At 40.8% G+C, this 27544-nt stretch overlaps 1 protein-coding gene across 1 annotated transcript in view; it reads left to right on the top strand.

Moving 5' to 3' along the window:
* Positions 1–27544, top strand: part of KCNMB4 (potassium calcium-activated channel subfamily M regulatory beta subunit 4) — a 62193-nt gene that overhangs the window by 22491 nt on the left and 12158 nt on the right. Inside the window, exon 2 of the mRNA XM_024737093.1 lies at positions 4390–4517. Coding sequence (XP_024592861.1) covers positions 4390–4517 — 128 coding nt within the window. The remainder of the gene's footprint in view (positions 1–4389; positions 4518–27544) is intronic.

Here is a 27544-nt window from a genome sequence, read left to right as displayed (position 1 = left end):
ACGTGTCTTGTGCAATGGTTTTTTTTAAATGACTCAGTAAAGGAAGAAAGTGAATTTTGCCTACTCTGCCCACATGATTGAAACGAAATCCTCAAGACACATCACAAAGAACCCACTCAAGAAGTGTTCTATTAAAATGTAAATTCATTGTGGTAGGCTGAAAAAGAATACTGTTACAAATCTTGATAAACCCTAAAATGAGATAATGGAAAATAAGTGATAATACATATGCAATCAAATATTCCACATCAAGTGATGATAGTTTTTCCCTTAATAAACTCACTGGAAGTCTTTATGTTAATATACTCAGAATAGCCCACTGGATCCCCTCAACTTCCTTCATGAATGCAAAAGTCAAATATTCTTTCTAAAATGTAGGCACTAAACAAATATATTTTTTCACATGCTTCTTTTTCTCCTGACTTTTTAAAGAAAGTGATTTCATGCAAGTTTAGGCCACAAATGACACAGCCTCTAGTGAAGGTTATTTGGGCGATGATGATATTAGAAGTTGGGAAATGCTGCCTTTGCAAATGAAAAAAAAAGAAAGGTCAGAACTTTTTCATAAAGTTTCTCCAAAGGAATGCCCATTATCCTCCATGACTAAACACATTGTGTCTATAAATTCACCTAAGTGAAATTACATCTGTGGCACCAAAAACCAGCCCTGAAGCCAAACTGAGACAGAAGGGAACAAGCAAGGACTTAATGCATTTCTCTGGGAGTATATTGGAAAAACAAAGGGCTGCAACAGACAGCCTCAGCCCACCAGTCCTCAGGAAAACTACACCAATTCCATTCCCAAAGAAACGTTATATTATTTCTCCAAGAGAAGGGTGCAGAAGTCGGGACACCTCCCTTACCTCCAAACCAGGGGGCTCCAAAGAGAGAAAACTGGGACGCCCTCAAGGGAGGTAGTGTGGTGCAGTGGTTAAGAATCCGCTGCAGTTGGAATTCCAGCTATTCCATTTGCCATTGTAACCTAAGGAACGTTTCTTAAACCCCTCTGTCCCTCAGTTTGCTCATCTGTAAAAAGGGGGTGATTATAGTATCTGCTCATTTGAATTAAAAGATTTGGATTAATGAGATGCTTGACATATAGTGAATAAATGTTAACCACATGAAGATAGTAATGATGATGATGATGATATGACATACATTGTTATTTGTGCCCCTCCCCCAAAGGAGAGGGATTCATGAAGGAGCATTTTGGTGCATGGAAAACCATCAGACTTGAACAACCTAGAAAGGAAGGTTTCTGTGACTGATTTTTGAATTCTTTTTTCTAGAACACTGCTTTGAATTTTCATTTATAGCTTATTTTAAAATTCTAACAATCTACACTGATCCACTAAGTAAAATTGAGAAGGAATCTAGGGAGAATCTGAGTTAGGCTTCACAGAAGTTTTAAAGACCGACTCAACGGACAATCATGGTATAACAAAATAAACAGTAATGATTTTTAAGAGCCTAAAGTTTAGCCTTTTAACAAGTTTCCTTTCAAAACGATGTGAGCTTTAGAAGTTGCTGGAGTATTGTAAGCTCATTTAATCTATGATACTCTTTGGAAAGAATGCAGTCCATGGAAAAAAATACTTGAATTTTGATCACAGGTTATTTTCCCCAGCGTGAAAGAGTACTTTGCTTCCAAAAATCCATCCATACCAGCTCAAAGTTTCCTAAAGGCAGGAAACATTTCTTTTATCCCACATAAAATCACAACATACAAATCACTAATACAAAACTTTACACACTCAGTGAAAGTTTTTGTTTGACTTTTTCAGAAACATGTAGGTGTGATTCTCCTGGTCAGATCATAGAGTGTCATTCAGTAGAGACGTTTCTTTTAAATCCATTTCTTCCTTCCACCCCCACCAAAACTGAATAGTAAAGAATTCAGGCTGAGTTAACTTGCAAAATTGTAAAATCTGCTTTAATTACATTTGGTTATTCGTTGTTATTCCCTAAAATGTCTAGTATACCTCTTGTGTTGAGTATGCCCATTGCAAAAAGAGCTCTGATGAATTTTTTGGGTTTCATACCTCACGGTTTCTGCCTCCAAATCTAGAAATTTCTCCTTTCTACAAAGAGCACAGTCATTTGGTGCCTACTCTCACTTTACAAACTACTTGACCATGATATAGAAAAAGAATTTTTAACAGCAAGAAAGGAAATGTCCAGCACATTATAGGAAATAAACAATAGGAAAATCAGAGGCCCCTTTTGAACATTTTCCTAATGCAAAATACAGGTCCCCAAGTAAGACCTGCTACACTTGTCCTTCTTGCTGGCTGGAATGGGGGCTTCATCAAGCTTCCCAGCCATCTCTCCAGTGGGCAGGATCTCTTTCGGGAAAAACGCTGCAACGGTGTTTGTAGTCCTGCCTTCTTCTGGGTCCTTTCTTGCTTGTATCTCCAAGAAGAGAATCATAGAGATGTAGAGATCGAAATTATTTTGGAGATTTAACAGATTAGAAGAAATGAAATCCAGAAAAAGAAAGTGATTTACTCAAGTCTAAACATGTAACAAATAATAGGACTGGAGCCCTATCTAATGGTCTCCATTGCCTCTAAGCCTAACTATTGCTTTGAAGAACTCAGAATTCATAATTTCACAGAACTTTTTAGCTTTATACTGTTGTTATTAGTAGAAGTGAAACTATATATGCAGAAGATAAATGTGCAGTGATTCAAGCATTGAGACGATATTTGCATAACATGTTGTGAATTCGTTACATATAACAAAAATAAACAAATTTACTAAAATTTAAAATGTTCATATATATTTTTAAAATGTTTAATTTAACCACTGTGAAAATAGTTTCACCGCCTTGAATAAGATGTATCTAAGTGTGTTATTATTTTTATTTTTTGCGGTACGCGGGCCTCTCACTGTTGTGAACTCTCCCGTTGCGGAGCACAGGCCCCGGACGCGCAGGCTCAGAGGCCATGGCTCACGGGCCTAGCTTCTCTGCGGCATGTGGGATCTTCCCCGACCGGGGCACGAACACGTGTCCGCTGCATCGGCAGGCGGACTCTCAACCACTGCACCACCAGGGAAACCCCTAAGTGTGTTATTATTAATTAATTTTACCAACATTTTTGAAACTTCACTGTAATCAGGTATAGTCCTAAGTTTAAAGACAGAAGAGGAAAAAAATAGCCCTTGTCCCAACTTGCCAACAAATTGGAGAGGCTGACATAAAACAGACAAGTATGATACTGTGTGATTCCAAGTGGCAGACTTGGGAGCAAGTGCTTCTGTACGTCTGCATCCCGGGCTCAAGTGAGGACGAGGACAGGGCAGGGACCTCATGGAGAGCTTTATACATCGTACTAAAAAGTTTGTATTTTACTAGAAAATAGTGATAAGGCATTGACAAATTATATGCTCTAAAATAATGCAACTCGAATTATACTCTAGAGCTAATGGATTTTTTCCTGCTTCTTAATAATGAACACCTTTGTAAAAACATCTGAGAGTAAAATGTGATGAATCACCAGACTCTAGTTCTAGCTGTAGAGCTAACAGAAATCTCAGTTTCCTCATCTGTAGGTTGGGCATCAGTAGAGGATTGTTGTAGGAAGTACAGGAAGTCAGCCCTCTTAAGCACTTATTACAGTGTCTTGCATAGTAAACACTCAACAACTGTAAACTGACATCATCTTCATCTTGATCATCATCATGATGAAAGACTGAAATGGAGAAAATGGATTAGAATGCTAAGGGTTAATTTTAACACCTAAGGTTAAGAGCAGTTTTCTAATTCTGCTGAGTCTATATTGCTTAGAGTAATAAAGTCCCTTCCGAGAGAACTACTTTGTCAGAGGCATGGCTAGAAAAAGGGCATCAGTTAGCAAAATGCATTGATCCTATACTTGAGAGGAAATTTTCTGTTGATTTTGTTGTCCAAGAAAATGTAAGAAAAGAAAACCGGAGTTTCAGCAGTTGAGAGCAGTGTCTGTGGAGAGCTATGTGCTTGATTTGTTAGTTAAAAGTGGAAGAAGAAAATATCAAGGTCTATTAGATATTGGGGATAAAAATTAAGTTTTGTGTTACCTCCCTTTGTTGATTGGCAGGCCCTCAAAGACAGAGTATATTATGCTTTAAATTCACTAATAAATTGTAACTAATTGTTTATAAAGTATCTTTATACTGTAATGACTGAAAGTTATTTTTGGCTGTACTTTTGTTTTCGGAATACTTTCTGTAATTGCGCCAAATTCAAAACTTGAAATATAGTTTCGGAATTTCAATTTGGTTAAATTAACAATTAAGTAGGTCAGAATTAGATTTACCATCAGCATAATGCCATCTGTCTATTAAAAAGGACTACATTTCAATATTCTATAGAATAATAGGTTTACTTTCTGTGTTCTGTTTTGTTAGTGCTCCTATATCCCTCCCTGTAAGAGAGAAAATCAGAAGAACTTGGAAAGTGTCATGAATTGGCAACAGTACTGGAAAGATGAGATTGGTTCCCAGCCATTTACTTGCTATTTTAATCAATTTCAAAGGTAAGCCAATATTTACATGTGCATATTAAAGTTGTTTGTAGCCTCTGTAGTTTATTATATTAGTAAATCATAGAGTGGGCTCATTTGGCAAAATATACAACGTGGAGATAGTCTCAACTCTTTCTAGCATGTAGCTAGGGAAGCCCTTTCTTATTCTACAGGTTGGGTGGCATGTAAAGAATCTGCCAGCCAAAAAAAAGAGAGAACCTGTATCATAGAGTTTTCCCTCTGCGTACACTAAGAAAGTGCCTTTAGGTAAGAACATTGTATACTAGGAATGTTCCCTGAGAATTATAGATTAATGCACACAAACCGAACAATGTGCAGATTTATCAGCATTTTGGGCTACATCAAATCTTATCTTTCTTTTTCCTTTCTGTTCTGACCAAGTACCCATAAAATGAGTTCACACCATTATAACTTTACTTGTCTTGGAGAGAACTCAAGTTATGCCATATAGCAATGAATTCTTCAGTTCCCAACCAGATTAACCATAGTAATTTGCTCATCAAACATTTATTGCGTGTTGAGTATTCTCAACTCCTTGCTGTACATCTCCACTTGGGAGTTCCAAAGTTAGGTCAGACTTTCTCTTCCTCCCATAGTTCCCTCTCTTAGTGAATGGCACTATCGTCCCCTCGTTTGCAGAGTCCAGAAACTTTGAGTAATTCTTAACTCATTTTCTCCTTTACACTCTATAACCTGTATTCACCATCCTGTTGATTTTACCCCTATATTAACTCTTCTCTGCCTTCCCTCTGCCACTGTTTTAGTTCAGATTCATATTATTTCTCAGCCCTATTAACACAATAGTCTTCTAACCAGTCCTTCTACCTCTGCCCTGCACCCCCCTCCAGGACATTCTCCACGTTGCTGCCAAGGCGATCTTTCTAAAACGTGAGTCTGATCAGGTTACTCCTCATAGTTTTCAGAGTAAAGTCCAAACATCTTGGCATGGCCTATGTATGTGTCTGTTGTTGTGTAACAAGCCACCCCAAATCTAGTGGCCTACTGCGACGGTGATTTATTATTTCTTAGATCCTGTGGGTTGGCTGGGAAGTTCATCTGCTGGTTCTTCACATGATGGCTGGACTAGCTGCGTGGTCCACGAGGGCATGGACCCTCCCTCACATGCCCAGCACTTGGTGCTGGCAGCTCAGGCGTCACCGTTCTCCACCTGGCCTCTCATCTGCCAGCAGGCTAGATTGCCTGCCTTCCAATATGGCAGCCTCAGGACAGCGTTTAAAGAGAGCCAGGCCTTGGCTCTGGAACTCACGTCACATCCCTTTTGACATGTTCTGTTGGTCGAAGCAAGTCATGAAGCCAGCCAGATTCATGGGGTATTGAAATAGACTTTGCGGTACACGGGCCTCTCACTACTGCGGCCTCTCCCGTTGCGGAGCACAGGCTCCAGACGCGCAGGCTCAGTGGCCATGGCTCAAGGGCCCAGCCGCTCCGTGGCACGTGGGATCTTCCCGGACTGGGGCACGAACCCGTGTCCCCTGCATTGGCAGGTGGACTCTCAACCACTGTGCCACCAGGGAAGCCCAGACTCTGCTTCTTGATAGAAGAAGTGGCAACGGTTTTGTGGCCATATTTAATCTAGTTCACAGCATACAGGCCTCCTCAAGTTCTTGCCCCAGACTCCCTCCTCTCCAGCTTCATCTCCATACTCGTATTATTTGCAGTAGCCATTCTGAACTATAGGAAGTTCTATGAATATCTTATGCTTTTATATCCATGCCTATTTATTTGTTTCTCCTGCTTCTTGACTGCCTTGCTGAAGACTCTCCTCTGATTATCACCTTCTCTGGACTGCTTTCCTTGATCTTCAAGTTTGGTTTATTTGCATATCAGTTAGGATACCATCTGCTTCAGGTCAACAGAAAACTGACTCAAAATAGCATAAACAGTTAGGAAATGTATTACTTCACACAGCCAAAAATGCACAGGTGGACCAATAGTAGGGTAGTTTGATACAACGACTTGACGGCCTCATCAAGAATGCCGCTCCTTTCTAGATCTCAGTTTTACCTCCCAGTGGCTCCCCTCGTGGATACAGTGTGCTTGCTGTGGTTCCAGATGTCACAGCCAGGCACAGCAGTGTCCAAAGGCAGAAAGAAACCTATCTCTCCTGGTATATTTTTCTTAAGATTAGGAAACCTTTTCCCAACTTCCCACAGCCAGCCTCCCCTCAGGTGTCCTTGCCTACACCTAAACCAATCGCAAGAAAGAGCAATTAGAATCTACCTCTGAGATGGGGATAAGGCAGTGTCTCCTAAATCATGTGGAGGAAGGTTGTACAGGAGGGGGCAGAATTTGTGGAACAACCAAAAGTGCCAGCTATAAGGTGTATCTCCCATGTTGTATATAGAGCTCTTTCTCAGAGGTTTGCAACCCTCACTATCGTAACTATACCAGAAGAGCTTTTAAAAAAATGCATCACAGACCAATTAAATTAGAATTTTGGGTGGTTGAACCTAGGCATTAGCATTCCTTTAAATTGATTAAAAAATTGATTCCAGGGATTCTAATATACGACCAGGAGAAAGAGTGGCCAGATGTGGAGAGGAAAGTGAAAAGACTTGGAAGGGGGAGTGTTTTAAGGGGAAAGGGGTAATCAAGACAGACTACTGGGAAGTCATCAGCTGTGGCAATTAGGAGCGTGTGAGTGATCTTTGTGAACACGGTTTAGGTACTGTCTTAAAGCACAGGGTTTGAAATCATTTTGTATTAGCCTGAGGTGAGACTGTGAAGGCTTTACGAAGTGCAGACTCCTTTTTCTAGAAGTTTGCCATGACTGGAAAAAGAATTTGGGGGAGGAGATGAGTAACTGAGAGGAATGGATACAGAGAAATGAGACAGGTATGGACTAAAGCTGCTGAGGAAGAAGGAAACATTGACCACAGATAGTAAATAAGGCAAAAAGGGAACACGCCCTGAAGAAAACAAGATAAGATGAAACAAAAAGGTCAAGTGGGGATATGTTTTTCTGTGAGGTGGGAGCACAGCAACAGGAAATAGGCACCAGCAGTCAAGACAGTTTGATACTGAACCCACCACTGTCTGAACCAGGTGAGCCTTTAAGCTTCCAAGCGCTGGACCAGAAGCTGGTTTCTGAGCATCCATGACCTTAGCTTGCAGGTGGAAGCAGACAGGTGCCCCCTCCCATGGGCTGTCCTGCCCTGCTCAGCTGCTGGTCATTTCTTAACTTCCCCTCACTCCCCACTCAGGCACCGAGTTTTCTAAAGGCTAGCAACCCCATTTGGCCTCCTGTTAGGGCGTGAACTCTGACTACCTTCAGAGCCCAACCAAGCAGGACCATTCCCTGGAATAGTGAGAACTCTCTGAAAAGAGCTCACCCTGCATGATGCATCAATTGTATTAACTTCAGTAGCAGTACACTTAAGCCCCCCATTCCTCGTTCAGAACGGATACCCATTCCTTATCCATCATCTGGCAGTCCCATTTTCAGACTGTCGGTGTGTAGATAGAAGTGGGGGTGGTCTGTCACAACTCAGAAGCACTCAAGACATAATTTTTAAGTGACTTTGGGAAAACAGAACTTTGGAGTTTTGGCTCTTTTACTGTGACATTTGCAAGAGGAAACAAGAATGCTGGTTGTAGGTGTGAAAAATGGCAGCTCCTTGGTGCCATCTACTCTTAGTACACTTTTTACTACTGCTAAATACGAAATAAAAATAGACTTACTGTAGAGACTCCCAGATGCTCTTGATCAGATGAACTTTATATTTAAAGTAACCTTTAGATTTCACTCAAATTCGGGAAATTAGGGAGAAGAGGTACCAAGAAGTTTCCATTTTCAAGAAAAGGGTGTTATTTTAAAAATCTAAGGCAAAGATGATTGAAGTCTTAGCTTTCCATTGTTGAAGCCTTATTTAGGTGAGGTATACTCAGGAATAGAATCTGCGGTGGCCAGAGCAGCCACCAGCAGCCATGCCTGCCATGGCAGGACAGTCCCCATGCAGTCGCTCCCTCCTTCTGCACCAAGGAGCACCAAGGAGGTGCTGCTGGCGTGACGTCATGCCCAGGGCTCAGTGGAAGCTGTCCCGGGCTGCCTCCGTTCATGATCTTCCTCTACAACCTTTGGGCTCGTCTCCTTCAACCTCGAGGCTCACAATCTCCATACAATGTGTAGATTTTTATTTTACACTTTTTGCTAAGGTCACACTTTAGGTAAGGTCACACTTACCCTCCCTATACCATTCTTTTCTCTTCTTAGCCTTTTCTTGGCTTATCCTTTCTCAGCAAAACCTGTGTGATGCCCCCTTACCAAGTTTGTTTTGAAAGCCCCATTCCATTGCTAGAAAGTATCTCTGTAGTCTTAGTCTGTCCATACAATTCTCCTCCCTCATCTTTGCCTTCACCAGCTTCCCCTTGAAGAGGGTGTGTCCCTGGAAAATGGTTACTCATTCCTTGGGTATGTTACTCTGACCTACCTGTGCCTCCATTCCCTTTGTAGAGGGAGAAATAATAAGGTTATTGTGAGGTTATCAATGAGATGGCATGTGCCTACCTGTACTAATTCCTATAAAAGTTTTTGCTATTATTATTTTTATTACTCTTTTTTTTAAACATCTTTATTGGAGTATAATTGCTGTACATTGTTGTGTTAGTTTCTGCTGTATAACAAAGTGAATCAGCTATACATATATCCCCATACCCCTCCGTCTTGCATCTCCCTCCCACCCTCCCTATCCCACCCCGTTAGGTGGTCACAAAGCACCAATCTGATCTCCCTGTGCTATGCAGCTGCTTCCCACTAGCTATCTATTTTACATTTGGTAGTATATATATGTCCATGCCACTCTCTCACTTCGTCCCAGCTTACCCTTCCCCCTCCCCCGTCCTCAAGTCCATTCTCTACGTCTGCATCGTTATTTCTGTCCTACCCCTAGGTTCATCAGACCATATTTTCTTTTTTTTTCTTAATTCCATATATATTGGTAAATGGGAGTGTTTCCTTAATTTCTCTTTCAGATTTTTCATCATTAGTGTATATGCATGATTTCTGTGCATTAATTTTGTACCTGCTACTTTACCAAATTCATTGATTAGCTCTAGTAGTTTTCTGGTGGCATCTTTAGGATTCTCTATGTATAGTATCATGTCATCTGCAAACAGTGACAGTTTTACTTCTTCTTTTCCAATTTGTATTCCTTTTATTTCTTTTTCTTCTCTGATTGCTGTGGCTAAAACTTCCAAAACTATGTTGAATAATAGGGGTGAATGTGGACAACTTTGTCTTGTTCCTGATCTTAGTGGAAATGGTTTCAGTTTTTCACCATTGAGAATGATGTTGGCTGTGGGTTTGTCATATATGGCCTTTATTATGTTGAGGTAAGTTCCCTCTATGCCTACTTTCTGGAGAGTTTTTATCATAAATGGGTGTTGAATTTTGTCAAAAGCTTTTTCTGCATCTATTGAGATGATCATATGGTTTTTATCCTTCAATTTGTTAATGTGTTTCACATTGATTGATTTGCGTTTCCCTTGCTGCTTTCAATATTTTTTCTTTGTATTTAATTTTTGATAGTTTGAGTAATATGTGTCTTGACGCGTTTCTCCTTGGATTTATCCTGTATAGGACTGTCTGTGCTTCCTGGACTTTCCCATGTTAGGGAAGTTTTCCACTATAATCTCTTCAGATATTTTCCCTGTCCCTTTCTTTTTCTCTTCTTCTTCTGGGACCCCTATAATTCAAATGTTGGTGCATTTAATGTTGTCCCAGAGGTCTCTTGAGACTGTCCTCAATTCCTTTCATTCTTCTTCTTTATTCTGCTCTGCAGTAGTTATTTCCACTATTTTATCTTCCAGGTCACTTATCTGTTCTTCTGCCTCAATTATTCTGCTATTGATTCCTTCTAGAGAATTTTTAATTTCATCTGTTGTGTTGTTCATCATTGTATGTTTGCTCTTTAGTTCTTCTAGGTCCTTGTTAAACATTTCTTGTATTTTCTCCATTCTATTTCCAAGATTTTGGATCATCTTTACTATCATTACTCTGAATTCTTTTTCAGGTAGACTGCCTATTTCCTCTTCATTTGTTTGGCCTGGTGAGTTTTTACCTTGCTCCTTCACCTGCTATGTATTTTTCTGTCTTTTCATTTTGCTTAACTTACTGTGTTTGGGGTCTCCTATTCTCAGGCTGCACGTTCGTAGTTCCCGTTGTCTTTGGTGTCTGCCCTCAGTGGGTACGGTTGGTTCAGTGGGTTGTGTAGGCTTCCTGGTGGAGGGGACTGGTGCCTGTGTTCTGGTGGATGAGGCTGGCTCTTGTCTTTCTGTTGGGCAGGACCATGTCCGGTGGTGTGTTTTGGGGTGTCTGTGAACTTATTATGATTTTTGGCAGCCTCTCTGCTAATGGGTGGGGTTGTGTTTCTGTCTTGCTAGTTTTTTAGCACAGGGTGTCCAGCACTGGTGCTTGCTGGTCTTTGAGTGGATCTGGGTCTTAGCATTGAGATGGAGATCTCTGGGAGAGCTCTTACTGATTGATATTATGTGGGGCCAGGAGGTCTCTGGTGGACCAGTGTCCTGAACTCGGCTCTCCCACCTCGGAGACTCATGCCTGACATCAGGCCAGAGCAGCAAGACCCTGTCAGCCACACGGCCAGGTACGTGAGGAATTTCTTGCCTTTTGGGAAGTCTGAGGTGTTCTGCCAGCATTCAGTAGGTGTTCTGTAGGAGTTGTTGCACATGTAGATGTATTTCTGATGTATTTGTGGGGAGGAAGGTGATCTCCACATATTACTCCTCTGTCATCTTGAAGGTCTGTCTAGGAGTAATTTTAATAGTAAGACTTGTAAAGCATCTGTAGGTTGAACTCTTACCTGAAGATGAGCAAGAGGTCCTGATATCACAGCTTCTGATGTCAGTGGAGATCCCTTCCATGTCTCCCTTAATCTGTTCCAAACCACATAGCTGGCAAGATGTCTTTCCGATTCAATTTCCCCTTGATGAATGGATTATTTCTCTGGAAAAAATGAGTTGTTGTGATCCTGCTTGCCTGATGCCAACAGAGTGTCTCGCTTAACCCGCTGTGTCCCTGGTGGCTGAGGAGGGAGGGACAGGGACGCGCACCAGAGACATGGGTGGGCTCCATGCAGAGTGGTGGGCTCTGGGCTCCGGGCTCCGGGGTGGAGGCGGGGATGGGGGCGACAGCAGCACCTCCTCCACTCAGGCGTCTGCCTATTTTTATTACTGTTAATAAGATTTGCCTCAAAGGCCACTGTGTAACCTCTCACCTTTTCAGGTATAATCAGTCACTTCCTCTTCTGAGCTCCTACAGGGCTAGGGTTGCTTTTTTTCACACTGTTATAGAGTTGGTTGAATATGTATCTTTCTCCTTTTATAGATTATGAATTCCTTAATGCAGCAACTGTGTGGCAGTAGGCATCTGTGTTTACATCTACCACTTACTAACTATGTGACCTAGGGGAAATTGTGGAACTTCTTGCTCTTGGTTACCTCATCTATACAATGAGGACAATGTTATCTGTCTTAAGGGTTTTGTTTGTTTGTTTGTTTTGTTTTGGAAAGGATCATATCTGCATAAGAATGAATACTTAGTAAATGTATGTGCTTTTCTTTCCTTGCTCTGTAAATTTCTAACAACTGGGGTAGAAAAACTAATCAATGAATAGCCCTGTTATTCACTGATTGGAGGCTGAATAAATAATAGAGATTTGATTGATGAGTAAAGCGGTGGAGCACACAAAAATTACAAAAAAGAATGAATTCTATCGTGAAATAAAATAAATACATTGTACTTCTGACACTGAACAGTTATATCCTAATTTTTAAGTTCCTTCAGAGTATGTGGGTCCTATAGTATATATTTTCAACTTAAATTTGCCCTTAGCATTTTAGAGAAAGATGAACATAATGGCCCCAGCTAAAGTTGAGTAGAATGAGCTTTAGAACACAGTTTGAAAGCCATTAAGATAGAAGGTTAAAAGCAATCAATCAGAAAAGGAATGCTCACTTACTTAGGGCTTAGTTTTCATATCTACAAAATTTGATAGATTGATAGATTAAATGATCTCTAAGAGTCCTCTAAGTTCTCAAGTTTTACGATTTTGTGATTCCCTGATTCTGAAGGCTTGTACAATTACAACAGCTTAAGACACTAGATCAAATCCTAATGTTGAGAGAGAAAGAAGATTAGCAAAGAACCAAATGGTTAACAGTCTGGAGCCATTTAGTGGAGGAGCAGACAGTCCTCCTACCTCAACAGTAACTGAGTTTCATAATGATGACACTGAGTCATCAAAAAAGTTAAATTTGGTTCAATATACTCTCCTTAAAAGGCAAGGAAATGTGTAATGCATTTTTAGAAAGATGTTACCAATTATATTTTAATATTTGTATTAGTTTTTATTCAACTTGAAAGGTTAAACTTCAATTATTTGGAAAATTCACTTATGTGAATACCTAGCTCCTCTCCTTGAAGTAAACAATACTGTTTTAGGGGCTGCAGAAGCTTCCTACCACAAATAGATTATCAGTCTTCTATCATGTGTTATCCTTTTCAGTGTCCTAGATTTCATCCATAAAATTACCACCATTTCAGTCATTTACTCTTTCATTTATTCAACAAGCATTTATTAATCACCTGTCTTATACCAAACAACAGTGATCAAAGATAATAAGACTTGGTTTCTGTCTTCAGGGAACTCACTGACTACTATGAAAGACCAACATGTAAATAAACAATTGGAATGTAACTTAGTAAGTGCCATAATTACACACATACACACACACACACACAGTATAGTGCCTGGACCTACTTGAATGGAGATAAGGAGTGGAGAGAGAAAAGCCTTCATAGAGAAAAGTTTGAGCTGTTGTTGTTGTTTTGTTTTGTTTTTTTTAAATGAGTAGGAATTTCCCAGATAAATGAAGGCTAGGGAAAGGGATTTCAGGGAAAATAAGGCATTAATATTTGGAATGTTATAGGCAACTGAAAGAAATGTAAGGAGCTACGTATTCCTGGAGAGTGCATTTAGGGGAAAAGTGATAGATGAACCGGCAGAGGTTGAGTGAGATAATACTGTGCTCTTATGGCATGCTAAGGTTTTAGACTTTGAGTATGCACTGGAGTAAAAAGTCACATTTGTACTTGAGGGAGACCAGTCTTGTGGCTGCATGGAAGACAGACTGGATATAAGCCAAAAGTGGAGGAAGGTTAAACAAATTGAAAAGTATCACATCAGTCTAAACAAGGGATGAAAAGAGCTTGGGCAAAGGCAGAATTAGTGGAGAAGGGAAGGAGGGAATGGACATGAGATTGTACAGAAGTGAGATTAAGCATGTAAGTGAGATTGTACTTACATGTTTATATACATGTCTCTGAATACATTTGTAACCAATACAGTGAAAAATGATTGGTCAATTGTAATTGATTTTGGCTATGTCTTTGCATTTGTTTTCGACTTATGAAGCTCTAAAACCAGATTTCTTTTAATATATTTATAGGTTGAATTTAATTGTTCCATTGGCTTCTAAGCTTTCCTTTTTTTTTTTTGCGGTACGCAAGCCTCTCACTGATGTGGCCTCTCCCGTTGCGGAGCACAGGCTCCGGACGCGCAGGCTCAGCAGCCATGGCTCATGGGCCCAGCCGCTCCGCGGCATGTGGGATCTTCCCGGACCGGGGCATGAACCCGTGTCGCCTGCATCGGCAAGCGGGCTCTCAACCACTGCGCCACCAGGGAAGCTCTAAGCTTTCCTTTTATTTTTTAATAAGACAAATTACTAAAGAAAAAAACCTCATCTTTACTTGCAGGCCTCTTAGGATACAAATGGGGGAAAATGTGCATATAAATATGGGAAGTGATATTTTGAATAAATTCCACAGAGAAATTTTATTGACCTTTGAATGAATTACTAAATACTAGACTTGTTATTTGATAAAAATTTAATTTTAATAGAGCTTTTTACTTCTGTTTTCTGTTTACTCTGAAAAATATTTCTTATAATCTTTCATTAAATAAGAGACTGGTTCTATAGCTGTTCTTTGGAGAAATGTCTGTTTAGGTCTTCTGCCCATTTTTGGATGGGGTTGTTTGTTTTTTTGTTATTGAGCTGCATGAGCTGCTTGTAAATTTTGTATAGCTGATTTTTAAAGGAATATATTGTTTTTCTTTTTAGGCATTAAGTCCAATGATATATCTTGAGTCTTAAAAAAGAAAACAGTGAATCTGGAATCTTACCAAAATTGAGTCTTTTCTGTATACATTTGTGTTTGGTTCCATATTAAGAGAGATTACATCAGAATTGAAAGCTCTCGTTGGTCTCAAAACCTGTACTTTAAAAAAAAAAAAAAAAAAAAAAAAAAAAGCAGTGATGGCTGTGCCCTCTCCAGTATGCTATAGAATATGTATGGAATTCACTTCAGTGTTCTTTCAAAGTCTGACACCCAAATGGCTGTACATTACTTAGGTTGTAAATTTGAGAGTCTGTTTTCTGATGGTTATTCAAAGTGTTTTTATGCTTGCAAATTCACCTTCTAACAGCTTTCATCATTGTGGCAGTAAAGTTAAGAATTTGATGTTATTAAATCACTTTTCACTTAGGATAGTTTATGTAGCTATTAAACAAAGCTGTGAGGGTATTTGGGAGGAAAACTACAGGAGCTATAGGACAAGTAGGTCACAGAGTGCAGCACCGTCAGATGGTGGAATGCAGGACAGGGCTGTGCGTCAGGAGACTTGAGTTCTATCCATAGCTCTCTTCCTGACTTGGTATATGACCTTGGTCTACTTACTGAAGAGCCCTTGCCTCAGTTTCATCTTGGATAAAATGGGGCCAGAATTAGCCTCTAACACATGTAGAGGGTATCATATCTGGGAGACATCTCCTAGTCATTTATTCCAACCTGAAGTGAATCCCTGCCACGTTTTTTTTTTTAATAAATTTACTTTATTTATTTATTTTTGGCTGCGTTGGGTCTTCGTTGCTGCTCGTGGGCTTTCTCTAGTTGCGGCGAGTGGGGGCTACTCTTCGTTGCAGTGCGCGGGCTTCTCATTGCGGTGGCTTCTCTTGTTGTGGAGCACGGTCTCTAGGCACGTGGGCTCAGTAGTTGTGGCTTGTGGGCTCTAGAGCACAGCCTCAGTAGTTGTGGTGCAAGGGCTTAGTTGCTCCGCGGCATGTGAGATCTTCCCAGCAGGGCTCGAACCCGTGTCCCCTGCATTGGCAGGCGGATTCTTAACCACTGCACCACCAGGGAAATCCCCTGTCACTTTTTTTTTAGCGGTACGCGGGCCCCTCACTGTTGTGGCCTCTCCCGTTGCGGGGCACAGGCTCCGGATGCGCAGGCTCAGCGGCCATGGCTCACGGGCCCAGGCGCTCCGCGGCATGCAGGATCTTCCCAGATCGGGGCACGAACCCGTGTCTCCTGCATCGGCAGGCGGACTCTCAACCACTGCGCCACCAGGGAAGCCCCCCTGCCACGTTTTTTGAAAGTATCTTCCATCCTCTACTTTAACAACTTTGGTGACAATGGATGTCATTTCTCCTGAAGCATCCTACTCCATTTCCAAACATTTTTGGTTGTCAGTAATTCATCTGAGGAAATACCTAGAATAGGCACATTCATAGAGATGGAGGTAGATTAGAGGTTATCAGGGACTGGGGGAAGAGGGAAAGGGGAGTCATTGCTTAATGGTTACATAGCTTCCATTTGGGGTGATGGAAAAGTTTTGGAAACATAATGGTGCTGGTTGCACAACATTGTCAATTTAATTAACGCCACTAAATTGTATACTTAAAATGGCAAATTTTATTGTGTGTGTGTGTGTGTGTGTGTGTGTGTGTGTGTACACACATATATATATATTTTTTTAACCACAATAAAAATAGAAAAACTTCATCTTGGTTAGCCCTATGGTCTCAATAGGAAGGTAGACCATATTATCTGAATTTTACAGAAGAACAAAGAGCCTTTAAGGTCACATGACTAGGGAGGAGCAGAGTAAGTATCTGAACCCAAGTCCTTGACCCTCAAACCAAAGGTGTCCTCCAGTCCACTGCTGCCATTGCAGTTGGGAATAGACTTGTTATCACTGCTTGTGATGCTCTTCTTCTTCTTCTTCTTCTTCTTTTTTTTAAATTTACTTACTTATTTTGGCTGCACCAGGTCTTAGTTGCAGCACGTGAGATCTTCGTTACAGCATGTGGACTTCTTAGTTGCGGCACGTGGACTCTTAGTTCTGGCATGTGAACTCCTTGTTGCAGCATGCATGTGGGATCTAGTTCTGAGATCGAGGGTCGAACCCAGGCCCCCTGCATTGGGAGCGTGGAGTCTTAGCCACTGGACCACCAGGGAAGTCCCTATACATGGTACTCTTAAAGTCTGCCCCTCTCCCCATTTCTAACATTTCACTGTGAGAATGATGTTCTAGATTTAAATGAAAGAATTTAAAATTTATCCCTATATAAATACATACTGTTACTTTTTTACTGATTGTTCCATTCTCATGATTACTTTGAATCTTGATTCTGGCACGCATCATATTTGTTATTTTTTCCATTGTAAAATGTTATCCTAATTGCAAATCAAAATGACTTTAATATCCTTATCTAAATTATTGATAAAATTCCTGGAAAGGACTGATTCATAGGCAGAGACTTGACTCTTTCCCTGGTAATCTTCCTCTGGCCTTACCCAATAATAGCCAATGCCTTCATACCATGCTTACTCTGTTCCAGAAACAGTGCTTTATACATTGAATCTCATTAAATCTGCACAATATCCCTGCAAGGCATTATTGTCATAATTCTCATTTTATACATAAGGGAATGAAGCACAGAGAGGTTGAACAAGTTGCACAGATCACACAGCTGACATGTAGCATAAGCAGGATTCAAACCTGTGCATTCTGCCTCCATAGCCCAGGCTGTCAAGCACTCTGCTTGTACTGCTGCTGACATCAGCCAGGATTCCAGGCCATACTGGGATCGGATAACATCAGGGACTCTATGAAATCTGATCAATGAGATTGCAACTATAACATTCTGTAATTGTACCACTGGTGGCAAAATAATCTGAAATGACAGATGAAGGGACTTGTGCATTTGTACGTGCTATGTCTTCTCCCACGAAACTTGGACTCTGTAATCCTCTTCTTCTTTCATGTTTGCTCAAAAGATATTTCCTTTTTATTTCCCCAGGCACACAGAAGTACTTCTCTTGTATTGCCTCTTCATTTGTACAAATGCATTTTGAAATGTATCTCAACAGTAAACAAACAACAGACATTTACAGAGCACCTGGGGCAAGTGCCTGGCATTGTGCCGGGTGATGGGAATACAGATAGGAGCAGACAGTGTTCTGCCTGCAAGCTTACCAAGCTGGCTCGTGAGAACCAACACACCAGCACAGCCCTGGTGCCTGCCACACTGTAGGTGCTGCAAGTGTTGTTGAATGGCTGAATGGAAGGGAACTGAGTACCAAGGAAGTCTTTTAAGATATTCAGATGTGCACCTGCAAACTGTTTTTGTGCTTTAGATTAAGAGAGGACTGGTTGTGACCATCATGGCTGTTCACTTGGTGAAACTGTAGGATTCCCCACCCTATATCTGTGCGATTCAGTCAGCTTCGGCTACCTTGTGCTGGGATAACAACCTGAAAATCTCAGTAGCTCATAACAATGAGAGTTTATTTCCTGCTTACAGTACCTGTCTGTCTTGGGTCATGTGCAGCTTTGCCCTGTGCCTTTATCACTGTGGGACTCTGGTTAAAGGAGTGGCCCCTCTCTGGGACATCAATATTAGTCTCGCATCAGAGGAAAACAGATTTCCCTAAGACTACTTGTGCCAAAATTTTTTTAGTGATTTTCAAACTCTTCATCATGTTTAGTCCAACAGTCTGATGGCTATGTATGTGTATTTTGAATTTTGAATATCACGTGCTACCAGGGTAAAGTTAAGTTACTGGCACAGCCAAGAGAAACTTTATGATTGACTGATGGGGTCTTTTTAATTACTCAAGTTTAAAAAATTCTATTATTGTACCATAAGTCATCACTTTCATTGTTATGCACATTTCTCTATAAAACTTTTTTCTCCAAACATACGTATAAGCAATTTATCAGTTAGGAAAAGAGCTTGACAATTAATTTAGCTAATTTTACTGGGCTGAAGTACTTCAATATTCGCTCAGTGTACTTTTACCAAGAGAAATAACTACATTACAGACTATAACAAAACAGAACGTAAAGCTATTATTCGTGTACTCTTCACTGTATAACTTAGGGGTTAGGTTGAAGGGTTCATTGCTAACCTTGATAGAAATGCTAACCTGTTTCTATCTTCCTACATGCAGCGGCAAAATATGTATACTCTGCTAATTATTTAATTAAAAAAATAACTGCTTGGTGAGTAATACATTTTAATGAGATGGGTTTTTAACAATTGGGAAATGTCTAGAATGACAAAATTATGATAGAAGTAGCCCTGTTTCCTTCGAGCTTTCATAATAATCAAAAAGCTATGCAATTCACTTTTTCCCCACCCAGAATACATTTTCAGATCCTCTCTTCAGAGCTGCCAAAATAATGGAGCCGTGCTGATGGGAGAGGTATAGATAGGAGAAGAAATTGTGGCGACTGGCTGATTTTTCTTCATTGAGGATCTAATCACAGGGAATTGAACTTCACCTAATCAGACATTACTAGTGATTTCCTGAGATTAAGTTGTGGAACGAGCTAAGGATCTTTTTCAGAGGTCTGGAAAAACTAGAATGTCTCTCACCTGCTTGGGCGCGTTGGTATTGGCTTTACCAGGTGCTGGCAGCATTTCCTAGCATGCTAGGTCCGAAACAGTGCCATGGGTAGGAACAGCAGTGTTGGAAGGCTTCTCGGGGAGGTAAAGCACCCAGGCAGGGCTGGGGCAGGTGAGTCGAAGGAACAGGAACCATCAGTGGCAGTAGTTACACGCACATGGGTTGGTTGGACAGGCTAGAGATCGATTTTTAAATAACCAAGCAGGAAGGGAAGAAAAGAAATGTTGTAATGACAAAAAGCATAGTAAACACGATCGCTTTCTCTTGGAAATTATCTGAAAATAGTTGGCACAGTCGGTGAAAACACAAGCAAATACACATGACTGTTTCTGCAACTGCATCTATGGTATTTACGATCCCAAACAAATACATGTGGCCCTTGAAAGAACGCCCATGAAGTCTAGGATCCTGCTCCCACTCCCACCTCCCCTGCCCCCCCAGATCTGCTTAACTGAAACTCTGTGTTTGCTGGATTTTCATTCCTTTCTTATTCCACTGACATTTACTGAGCTCTCATTTCGAGCTTAGCACAGTGTCATGCTCTTCTAGGTGTGGGAACCACTGGAAAAAATCCAGGCTTTGTTGAGTTGGGCAGACCCACTGAGATCACTGTTCTTTGTGGGGGGGCATTTGCATTCGAACCATGGGTGGGTGGGTGAGCCCTCATTGCTCTGCCCCTCCTTCAATTTTGCTAGTTAAGGAACTCCTGTCATCTTGATTTTATATAAAAAATCATGGGGGAAATGTTTCTTCACCTCCCTTTAAATGCCACATTCCAACTGTATACAATATGCCTAGCATTGTTCAGATGGTAAGAAGATACATTGACATTTGGGGGGATTCCTTACCCGCCTCATTTCCTTGAGAACCGAATTCTGAAGCTCTTGCCAGCCTTACAAATGCCCAATGGAATCCCTGCTCATATGCATATTTCGGGTGCATCAGTATGTTTGTCATCTTCTCCCTGGAAACGGTTTCTCACACCCACGTTGCAAGTGTGTGATCTGTGATTATATCTCCTGCTACTTTTCCATGTCCTCTTTGCCTGGAGGGAGGGATGAGAACATGATTCAGCTTAGGGAAATGATACAAAATGTGGCTATTAAAGTGATCTTTCAAAAGAGTCCTTTTCTATGTGTGCAGTTACTATGCTGGGTGCATCCCAGGTCTTCCTTCACCTGAAACAATGGGAGTAGGTTTGAATCATGGGATCTCAGAATCACGATATTAGACAACCTGGAAGACACCAGCTCAACTGTAAGCCTGTGGCTACCATCTTATTTAATTTCAAAGGGGAACCTCTACCCTGTTTGTGGAAATTTTGAGAAAAAGGCACTTAATAACTTCTCTCAGTGATTATTTTTTTTCAGGGTTTGCAGCCTTTTCTGTAAAGAGAGCTTCTCCTTCTGCTTTGGTATTGGCTTCACAAAGCGACTCAGGGGCCCCATTATCTTATCTTAATCAGCAAGGGGAATATTGGGATGTCCTGGTTAATCAGTACTGTTGTTTTCCGTCCCTCCCAGCCCCTGGCTTGTTAGGAAGTTCCGTTTGCATCACTGAATTCTCAGACATGCTAGATCACAACAAGCGTCTTTTGATGTTTAAGAATTAGTTCCTCTAAGGAACTGAAAAGCCAAAGGGCATTTTGAACATTAGCATCATAAACCAACATTTCTAATTTCTGAGGCTGTTTCTCCAGGAGTTAGCATTGCTGAGGTGGAAGACGGGCTCTGAGAGACTTCCTTTGGGAACATAATGGCCCACCCTTAAACGTCCACATTTCTGGTTAAGATCTGATTTAATATGAGATTAAATCATTAAATATGAGAGAAATAATGGTATGGAAGCATGCACATTTGTGAATAGTAGAAGGGGTTGGATAGAAATTATAAAACTTTTTTTTTTATAAACTACAGGTAAAAGGATCAGAAATCAACAGTATTAAAATGACACTATCAAACTATACACTTACTACCTCTGAATTTCCCTGTGTAGAAATTCTACCTCAGTTTTTAAATTCAGAGTTTTAAAAAGATTTTTGAAGGAAAGATAAAGGGGAAAACAGTTCAGGAAGGTCAAATTTATGATGTGGTGTAAGCTTGTGGTTAAAATTAATATGGAGAATTACTAGTGCCATATCGTTTCGTGAAAGACGGAGTAGAGAACAATCAAGAATCTTTGGACACATTTGGTAAGGAGTAAAGTTGAAAAGGAAAGAGCAAAGATGTATTACGAAGACAAAAGAAATTTTATAGAAAAGAAGGAGACAGTTCCTTAGGGAAGATTAGAATGGAGGATTGTTTTAAAATTTTCAGAGTTCTGTTAATGATGTGGTTAGGAGCAGTGGGTATTGGGGATGTGGTGGAACTCTAAGTAGGAGAAAGCACAATGTAGGAAAGTGGTGTGGATGAAGGGAAGAGAACTGCTTTACATTACCTTCAGGCATGTGTGTTTGTATGTAAATGCCTTTGTCATAAAAGAGCAAAAGTTGAAAAAAGAATGAAAAAGTAAATATTTTTTATAACTCAAGTTGGGACATTAGAAAAGAGTTTATTTTCTAGGTTTTTTTGGTTTTTTTTTTTAGTTGCTTTTGTTGATGATTTAATTCTGAATGACTGACTGGGGAAAGGGATAGAAAACTTGCGTTAGTAAGGAACTGATTATAGGATAGCAGCACGTGGCAGTGTGGTTGTCTAAATAATGGCTCCCAAAGATGTCCACATCCTAATCCCCATGTATTTTTGGTACCTTACCTTGTTACCTTATGTTACCTTGTATGGCAAAAGGGACTTTGCAGATGTGTTTAAGGATCTTGAGATGAAAGGCTTATCCTGGATTATCTGGGCAGGCCCTCAATGTATGGGTCTAAAGAGGGAGATAGTAGATCTGAGGAGAAGCATAAGATGTGACAATGGAAGCAAGAGATTGGAATGATGCAGAGAAGGGGCCAGGAACCAAGGAATGCAGAGAACCTCTAGAAGCTGGAAAAGGCAAGGAAACAGATTCTCCCCTACAGCCTCCAATAAGGAACAACCCTGTTAACACCTTCATTTTAGCACAGTGTATCAGAGTTCAGACTTCTAACCTGCAGAACAATAAGAGAATAAATTTGCATTGTTTTAAGCTGTTAAATTTGTTAGAGCAGCAATAGGAAACATACTGGTAGTAATTTGTAGATAGTATTAAGTGTAATTATCTTTTACAATGAATGTCTATGAGCCTTTCTTCAATTCTAAGCTTTAAAATTGCCACAGATTTCTAAAGATTTCAGTTCTGTGTTGTTACGTTCTATGGATTGAGAAATTCAATTCTCCAAGTTTGGAAACGTGGATATGTACTTGGTTTGAGGCTTTAATGGAAAATCTCAGTTCAGTCTCCTTCTTGTGTGTCTCCTTTATTCCTCAAACAAAACACTTCACTTCTGGTAACCAAATGTGTGTGGGTTTTTCCCCACACCAAGCAGTTCTCCATGATACCATCTAGGTGTCCTACAATTTAACTCAATTCTGACACTATATACCTGGAGATAGGGCTCAAGCCCACAGGTTAAGGGTTTTGTCTCATAAGATTGCTCCCACCCCACTTCAGATCCCAACTACAAGCAGTAGGTCCCCAGGTTACCCACAATTTCTGTCTGACTTGGCTACAGATGGGAGGTTCTCATGACCCCCTCCTCAGGTTTGATTTGCTGGAGTAGTTCACAGAACTCAGGGATATACTTACTTGGGTTTACCAGGCCGTATCTTGTTGTGGTTTTGGTTTGCATTTCCTGATGATTAGTGATATTGAGCATCTTTTCATGTGCCTGTTGGCCATCTGTGTGTCATCTTTGGAAAAATGTCTATTCAGGTCCTCTGCCCATTTTTTAATCAGGTTGTTTGTCCTTTTGATGTTGAGTTATATGAGTTCTTTGTATATTTTGGATATTAACCCCTTGTCAGATGTACTATTAACAAATATCTTCTCCCATTCAGTAGGCTGTCTTTTGTTTTGTTGTGCAAAAGCTTTTTAGTTTGATGTAGTCCCATTTGTTTAGTTTTGCTTTCGTTTCCCTTGCCTGAGGAGCCATATCCAAGCAAAGTACTGCTAAGGTCGATGTCAAAGAGCGTACTGCCTATGTTTTCTTCTAGGAGTTTTAAGGTTTCGGGTCTTACATTTAAGTCTTTCATACATTTTAAGTTCATCTTTGTATATGTGTGGGAGAGTTGCCTTTTTGCCATTTTAATTACAGTGTCTCTCAGTGTGGACTTCTTTGGATTCATCTTGTTCAGGACCCTCTGTGCTTCCTGGACTTGGATATCTGTTTCCTTTGATAGGTTAAGGACGTTTTCAGCTATTATTTCTTCAAAGAAGTGCTCTGCCCCTTTCTCTCTCTCTTCTCCTTCTGGGACCCCTATAATGCAAATGTTAGTATGCTTGATGTTGTCTCAGAAGTCCCTTAAGCTATCCTCATTTTTTAAAATCCTTTTTTCTGTTCAGCTTGGGTGATTTTTACTACTCTGTCTTCCAGGTCACTGATCTGTTCCTCTGCATCATCTACTACTGATTCCTTCTAGTGTATTTTTTCTTTCCGCTATTGTATTCTTCAGCTTTGTTTGGTTCTTTATGTTTTCTAACCCTTTGTTAAAATTCTCACTGTGTTCATCCATTCTTCTCTTGAGTTTATTGATCTCATGATCATTACCTTTAACCCTTTATTTGGTAGCTTGCTTTTGCCCCTTTTTAAAGTTTTCCTTTTTTCTGAGGTTATGTCTTGTTCCTGCATTTGGAACATATTCCTCTGTTGCCTCATTTTACCTAATTCTCTCTGTGTTTATGTCTATGTGTTAGGTAGGTTAGTTGTTTCCTGATCTTGGAAAAATGGTATTATGTAAGAGACGTCCTATGAGGTCCAATAGCACACTCCCCTCTTGTCACTGGAGCTATTTACTCTATGGGTGCCCTCTGTGTGGGCTGCATGCACCCTTCTGTTGTGACAGGCCAACCACTGTGGATGTACTGGTAGGTGGGCCTAGCCCCAGCACAATTGGCTGCCAGACCCTGCCTTTGTAAGATGGCTGTTAGCCTGCCCAGGAGGACCCAGGGCTTGTGCTGGCCTGCTGGTGGGCACATACTCCCCTAGCACTAATAGGCCAGAGAGAGGACTCCAGAATGGCACTTGCCAGTACCAATGTCCTCATGGTAGAACAGACCCCCCAAAATGGCTCCTGCCAGTGTCTGTGTCCCCAGGGGGAGTCCCAGTTACCTCCTTCCTCTCCAGGAGGCTCTCCATGACCAACAAATGGGTTTTCCCAGGCTGCATTCAAATTACTGCATCTTTGCTGGCACTCAGAGCAAATGATATTTCATGTGCACCCTTTAAGCACAGAGTCTATGTTTCCTGTGTTGCACCAACTCTCCTGTACTCAAGTCCCGCTGGTCTTCAATGCCAGACATTCTGGAGGCTTGTCTTCTCAGTGCAGGACCCCCAAGCTGGGGAGCTCAATGTGGTGCTCAGACCTCTCACTCTTTGGGAAGAACCTCTGCAACTGTGATTATCCTCCTGTTTGTGGGTCATCTACCTGAGGGTAAGGATTTTGACTATACATCATCTCTATCCCTCCTACCCATCTTGTGGTTCCTTCTTTTTTTCCTTTTAAATTTTATTTATTTATTGGCTGCTTTGGGTCTTCATAGCTGCGCGTGGGCTTTCTCTAGTTGCAGCGAGCGTGAGCTAACTCTTCGTTGCAGTGAGCAGGCTTCTCATTGCGGTGGCTTCTTTTGTTGCGGAGCACAGGCTCTAGGCATGCGGGCTTCAGCAGTTGTGGCACACGGGCTCAGTAAGTTGTGGCTCGCGGGCTCTAGAGCGCAAGCTCAGTAGTTGTGGCCCGTGGGCTTAGTTGGTCTGTGGCATGTGGGGTCTTCCCGAACTAGGTATTGAACCCATGTCTCTTGCATTGGCAGGCGAATTCTTAACCACTGTGCCACCAGGGAAGTCCCATGGTTCCTTCTTTATATCTTTAGTTATGGAAAAACTTTTATGCTAGTCTTTAAGTTGTTCTCATAGATTGTTGCTCTGTAAATAGTTGTAATTTTGGTGTTCTTTTGGGAGGAGGTGAGTTCAGGTTCTTCCTACTCCACCATCTTGACTACTGACACTACCTTGCTCTTCTTTTATTAAAGAAAAGAATTGAGTATCTTTTCGTATGAATATTAGCTATTTGTTTTTATTTTTGCCTATGGGTCTTTGTGGAGTTTTTTTGGCTATACAAAAATGTATACATTTCTATAATTGGATCATCCATATTTTCTTAATAGTTTCTACATTTCATGTCTTAGAAATTAGGGTTGCTAAATTTAGCAAACTAAAATACAAGAAACCCAGTTAAACTTTAATTTCTGATAAACAATGAATAATTTCTTAGTATAAGTAAGTCCAGTATAATATTGGGGACATACTTATATCAAAAAACCCCATTACAAGGCCCTTTGTTTTTCTCATTCCAAGGTTTTGTTTTTTTTTTTTTTTGCGGTACGTGGGCCTCCCACTGTTGTGGCCTCTCCCGTTGCGGAGCACAGGCTCCGGACGCGCAGGCTCAACGGCCACGGCTCACGGGCCTAGCCGCTCCGCGGCATGTGGGATCTTCCCGGACCAGGGCAAGAACCCATGTCGCCTGCATTGGCAGGCGGACTCTCGACCACTGCGCCACCAGGGAAGACCCCCAAGGTTATTTTTAAACATTCAGTTGTTCTTCTAGAACATTCACAGTTTGTTTTTTACAATTAAGTTTCTGATCCATCTGGATTTTTTCCTTTTTTTCTTTGGTGAAAAGAATAAGATGGGAAACGAATGCTTTTTCCCCAAATGATCAGTATTGTCCCAGCACAATTTATTGAACAACCCATCTTTCCCACTGATTTAAAATAGTATTAGATTTTCACTTTAAAAACTAAGTAGGGTACACAAGGTGAGAACTATTATGGAATAATCTGTCTCAAATAGAATGTAGATGTCTTCTTTTCTCTAGTTTATTTCTGTTTAAACCTTAAATTTAAGCATTTTGCCCAGAAAACACTTACAACCCTATGTGAAATAAGTAACTTACCTGGTAACTCAGAGACCCACAAACCAAATTACCCTGAAGAACAGCTTTTCTTAAGAAAAACTCAGAGGAATTGCTGGGTCAAAACAGTCATCCACTTTACAAAATCCTCCTCTTCTTTGATGCCGCCAGGGAGCTGAAAGTCATGCTCTCCAGCAGTCACAGTCACGGATACAGGTGACTCTTCCTGAGCAGCTCACAGAGGTGGGTGGAAGAGGAAAGGATTTCATGCAAATTTAATGCAGTCTTAGGTCTGCCTTAGAGACTATCTAGATAGTTTAAATTTTTTTTCCATTTTTTTTAATGGAACAAAAACAGGATTTATAATTATGCCAAGCTGAATCTAGGATAAAATTGATTCATTGATTTGCCTTTTTTAAAGACAAAAAGTCATAAGCATACTCCTGGTTTTCAGGTCTTAGCAATAATCCCTCTTTTTTTCCTGAAAACTCAGGAGAGATTTTTTCAGGCACGGATTATCCGTAATGGGCCCATTACCTCAGGGTTCTTAGACTCAGGCTGGGGAAGCAGACAGATGTATAGAAAATAATTACTACACAGTGTGGATAAGAACTTAAAAGAAGTTTTTTACTCTGGGAGCACAAAGCTGCCATGGTTTTCCCAGGCCTCTGCTTTAGAAGAGCTGGGTTGAGACAGCTGCTTGTCTGGGCTGCATCCGTAGAGACAACCGTCCTAATCAGTAGGAAAATGTTTGCTAAATAAGCCCAACCACTATAGTAATTTAATGTTGTTAAATGATGGCTTGGGATAAATTTAGGGGATATTTGTGTTCCTAGCCAAGGGACTAGTGTTATTGATTTTTTTCCCTTGCTTGTCTCTATCCGAGGTGCATATGTTAGAATTGAAAGTACAGTTGACCCTTAAACAACACATGTTTGAACTGCACAGGTCCACTTATACATGGGCTTTTCTTCATTAAATACTATGGTACCATAGTTTTGAGGTTGGTTGAATCCATGGATGCAGAACTTGGGATACGAATGGCTTACTGTAAAGTTATATGCAGATTTTTGACTGTGTAGAGATCGGTCCGGTCCCCCTAACCCCCAACTTGTTCGGGGGCAACTGTAATCGTTAGCTCGTTAAACCTATTCTCTTTCTTAACACTGTTACACTGTTAGCCA

This window comes from Neophocaena asiaeorientalis, unplaced genomic scaffold (assembly GCF_003031525.2).
Source record: "Neophocaena asiaeorientalis asiaeorientalis breed wild unplaced genomic scaffold, Neophocaena_asiaeorientalis_V1.1 scaffold134, whole genome shotgun sequence".
Lineage (NCBI taxonomy): Eukaryota > Metazoa > Chordata > Mammalia > Artiodactyla > Phocoenidae > Neophocaena > Neophocaena asiaeorientalis.
Note: the sequence above shows the minus strand (reverse complement) of the source record. Positions and strands in the feature narration are given on the sequence as shown.